The 4,548-nt window shown below is 32.9% G+C and overlaps 2 protein-coding genes across 2 annotated transcripts; one reads left to right on the top strand and one right to left on the bottom strand.

Annotated features, from left to right (window-relative positions):
* Positions 1–943: 943 nt before the first annotated feature.
* On the bottom strand, positions 944–2,599 carry LOC136085492 (zinc finger MYM-type protein 5-like). Its single transcript, XM_065806804.1, has 2 exons — positions 2,565–2,599; positions 944–1,631 (listed from the first exon to the last, which is right to left on the bottom strand). Exons 1-2 carry the CDS (start codon positions 2,597–2,599, stop codon positions 944–946), a joined length of 723 nt encoding a protein of 240 aa, XP_065662876.1.
* A 336-nt stretch (positions 2,600–2,935) lies between these two features.
* Positions 2,936–3,761, top strand: LOC136085491 (zinc finger BED domain-containing protein 4-like). Its single transcript, XM_065806803.1, has 2 exons — positions 2,936–3,132; positions 3,215–3,761. The coding sequence occupies exons 1-2, from the start codon at positions 2,936–2,938 to the stop codon at positions 3,759–3,761; spliced, it is 744 nt and encodes a 247-aa protein (XP_065662875.1).
* Positions 3,762–4,548: the final 787 nt, after the last annotated feature.

Here is a 4,548-nt window from a genome sequence, read left to right as displayed (position 1 = left end):
CCAATCAAACAACTTTTCAAAAGATATCAGCCCCGCGGCAATGTCTATGGTATTGCTTTGAAGTTCCTTGCTAGTAAAATTTACTTGAATCAATAAAGAGTGCCAAAAACATAGTGCAACCAGAAACCTATAATTTGTCATTTGGCTTACTAATGATTCAGCCTCACTTTTCCCTTGAGCATCATTTGTGCTTTTTGCTAGTTCTTCTAAAGCATCACAACTTCTGCGGCTTGAAATCGTACAGCTTTAACACTTTCCATTCTACATTCCCATCTTGTTTCTGATAATGGTTTAACAGACAGGCATTTCACATGCTTTTTAAAAACAGTCTATCTTTTTGTAGATGAAGCAAAAAGGGTGTAAATACGCTGCAGGGTTCCAAAAAATGTCATGGCATCTGAACATGTTTTAGCCATATCTCCTAGAACAAGATTATAATTATGGCACACACAAGGAGTATAGAAAGCTCGTGAATTTCTTTCCAAAAGTCGTGCTTGCACTCCAGAATTATGCCCTTTCATATTAGCTCCATTGTCATACCCTTGTCCTCTGATGTTTTCAACATCTAGTCCTAGCATTTCAATTTCTTTCACAAGAGTGTTAAATAAATTTTCACCAGTGCTGCTCTCAACTATAATAAACTTTATAGAATGTTCATAAATTCCTGCTGGGACATCTGAGTGTGTGCCATCAGCGACATATCTTAGCACCATTGATATCTGTTCCTGATGGCTGATATCAGGAGTGCAGTCAAGAATCACTGCAAAATACTTTGCCGACTTAATTCTAGCAATAATTTCCTGTAGAACAGCTTGGCCTATAGTATCAATAATTTCATTTTGTATGGTCTTGCCTAAATAATGATCATGAATGTCTTTGTTAATAATTTTCTGTATATGATCTTGCATAACTGGATCAAATTTTCCTAGCAATTCAATGACGCCTAGAAAATTGCCATTATGTGGATTTCCAATTTGTTCTTCAGACCCACAAAAGCCAAGTTCCTTTCTGCCAAAAACTGTACAGAAGCAACAAGTCGCTCAAAGACTTGATTCCAGCGTTTTGTTTCCTGTCTTATTAATTTTTCATTTAATGTATCAACAGTTAATCCAGTAGATAACCTTTGCTGCAGTTCATAGCAATTAAGTGTACATTGCAAATGTTTTTTTGATTTTTCATGATCCTCTAATCTTGTATGAATATTTGACCAGCTGTCAAATCCAGAAGTAGCAAGTGCAGAATCAGAATTTGTGTCAAAAGGTTTGCAATAGTAACAGTAAACTTTATCAAATGATTCAGAATATATTAGCCATGGTCGTTCTATAACTTCCCCATTTTTTAATTTTCTTTTACAATGAAATTTCGAAAAAAGTAACCCTTTTTCATTTTGCTGAAAATTTTCTACAGTGATCTTAGGGGGTCCTTTGTTCACTAAATAATCTCTGACATTTTGATTTATTTTATTTGGCCATGTAGCAGGGTCATCTTTTATCTTTAAAATATCACATAGTGCTGGGTTTGAATTTTCTTCTTTTGATTCTGAAATATCCTCATTATCCTTGTGTGTGTTAACAGATATATTTACACATAATTCAGATGTATTTTGTTGAGCATTACATCCAGAAAGAAAACTAAATACTCAAATATTTATCTAACGCACCTTTTTCTTTTTCTGCTTCAGTTTTCTTTACCTTAGCTAAGGTTCTCTTCATGTTACCACTTAGATATTTTCTACCGACGTCTCTTTGTCTTTTACTCATATTTTGACTCGTGTTCTTCAAAACTAAAAACTTATCTCTTTTTTTACTACTAAATTGCACAATAAAATAAAATAGTTTAATTAAACTAAATTAAATAAAAAATCCCCCTTACAAAATTAAAAGTAAAATTAACAAAACTAATATAAACATTTTCCCTTCAATTAGCTAAAATAATATAGAGATAAAATATAATAAAACATATTGATAAAGAGATAATAAATAAATAAATCCATTAGAATTATAGTAAGATTAAAACATAAAAATAGCTTTTTTTATTTGAAGCATGAAAACAAACTTAAAAGATCTTTTGTTTTTAGTTAATATAATGTTTACTGAAGTATTGAACTATATAGACTATGTGATTCTAGATACTATAATATAGTATCTAGTCTAGATAAATAAATCTTAAGTATCTAAACAACTCAACAAATTAAAACATAAATAAAAATAAATCTTAAGTATCTAAACAACTCAACAAATTAAAACATAAATAAAAATAAATCTTAAGTATCTAAACAACTCAACAAATTAAAACATAAATAAAAATGTAAGCAATTGATTACTGCAAATATCTTAATATAAATAAACAAACATTTAATATTAAGATTATTTATTAGACTTGAAAAAAAGTACTCTTAAAATTATCCAATAAAATTTATATTGTCTTAAATATAAAAGATTTACTGAAAAGCGAGAAAAGTTTGCGTTAAACAAAAGTAAATAAAACTAATAGTAAACAAAATGAAAAATAATTATAGCATAAACAAACAAAAAATATATTACAAACATTTCAAAAGTAAATACAGCTTAATCTTTAACAATATAAAAGCTGCCGCCATGTTCATTGCTTGCCTCGTGAATTTTCGGAAATAAGTACTTCTGGAACTTTCGAAAATAGATTGGAAACTAATATATTTTATACCACATACCGCAATAACTAAGATAAACTAAAAATAACAATAGACGTTACCATGCGCATTAAACGTTCAACGTTAACTGTACGAATTATATTAAGATTGATGGAAATTTATAAAAAAAAATTACTGCCATTTATAATGATATGCTATAAATTGCATGGCCCCTACCAAGCGCGGGGCCCTATTAGGAGCAATCGGTCAAATCGGCCTAAGACCGGCCCTGCTAGAAGCTCTTCTTCCACAATTAGTTTTATAAAAATGAAGCCTAGATCTTCATCTACTAAACAACCAACTAAACACCAAGTGTTTGCAAAGACCAGACCTCTCACACCTACAGATGCGAAGGCAATAAAAATTACAAGGCTTATTGCTGAAATGATATGCACAGATAACCAACCTGTTAGTATAGTAGAAAATCCCGGTTTCAAGAGGTTACTACAGTTTTTGGAGCCAAGGTATACGATACCAAGCAGAAAATACTTCTCGACTATTGAAATTCCTAGCATTTATAATTATAAGGTATCAAGTAAAATTCAGTTCTTGGCAAAAAAAAGCTAATCATGATAGTATAAATACCGACATGTGGAGCCAACAGAACAAGATTAGTTGCGGTGTGGTACCTTTTCCTTATGAGTACTACACCGCAACCAATCTTGTTAACTTTATGAATGAATCATTTGAGCGTTGGGGACTACTTGAAAAACTCAATGTAGTAGTAAGAGATAATGCCAGAAATATTGTTTCTGCTATGGAAGTCGGGAAGTTTACAAATATTCCTTGTCTTGCCCATACACTTCAGTTGGTTGTGAAAGGCGGCTGCCTCAACAATGAACGCATATCTTTACTAACTGCTACCTGTAGAAGAATAGTAGGACACTTTAAACATTTGGTTAAGTCATACAAACTTTTGAGACAATCTCAGGAGATTCTGGGACTGCCTAAACACAGCATTATTCAAGATGAGCCAACTAGATGGATCAGCACCTTCCACATGCTGAACCGTTTAATTGAACAAAAAGATGCGATTCTGTTGGCAACGCCACATTTTCCAAAAGCTACTCTTTCTTTCCCATTCTCCGGTTGACAAAACAAGAAGTTGTCAACCGGAGAATGGGATAATTTGGTTCCTCTCGTTGCTGCTTTAAAAGTGTTTGAAGAGGTCACGCTTACTGCAAGTTCATCGAAAGTGACCACATCAAAAGTTATCCCAATAATAAATGCAGTTAACATGTCAATTGATCGCATCAAGGACTACGGAAAATTTAAAGAATCTCTGTGTCAATCTTTGCATCGACGTTACGGAGACTGCGAGAACGAACCTATATATTGCAACGATACTAGATCCCAGACTTAAAAACAAGATTTTCAGGAGCAGGATGATGGCTGATAAAGCTGTTACTTTATTAATTGGCGAGTTAAATGCATTGGACATAGACGAGGGTCATGAAATTAAAGCTGCTGAAAATCAAGAACCTACCATACCTGCTCCAGGTGCTGTCTGGTCATTATATAACCAATTAATCAACACAAATTTTGTAGTAAGTATTGTGCTTCTATATTAGTATTGTACTTTAAATATTGCAAGCCTATAAATTATTTTAATGTTTTAGATTTATACTGCGCATTGCACAATCTCAGACGAAGTAGCAGTGTACTTGAAAGAACTCTACTTGCAAGTCACGAGCTCGTCTCTGAATACTGGAGGAAATCCAAATTTCTTAACATGAAAAAACTAGCACATAAATATTTAGGGACGCCTCTATGTACAGTGTTTTCGGAGCGGTTGTTTAGTACTGCGGGTCTTATCTGCGACCGGAAAAGAAGCCGGTTAGCTCCGGACCGAGTGCAAATGCTTGTGTTTTTGAACAAGA

This window comes from Hydra vulgaris, chromosome 09, assembly GCF_038396675.1.
Source record: "Hydra vulgaris chromosome 09, alternate assembly HydraT2T_AEP".
In the NCBI taxonomy this organism is placed as follows: Eukaryota; Metazoa; Cnidaria; class Hydrozoa; order Anthoathecata; family Hydridae; genus Hydra; species Hydra vulgaris.
This window is presented reverse-complemented; position numbering and strand designations above follow the sequence as displayed.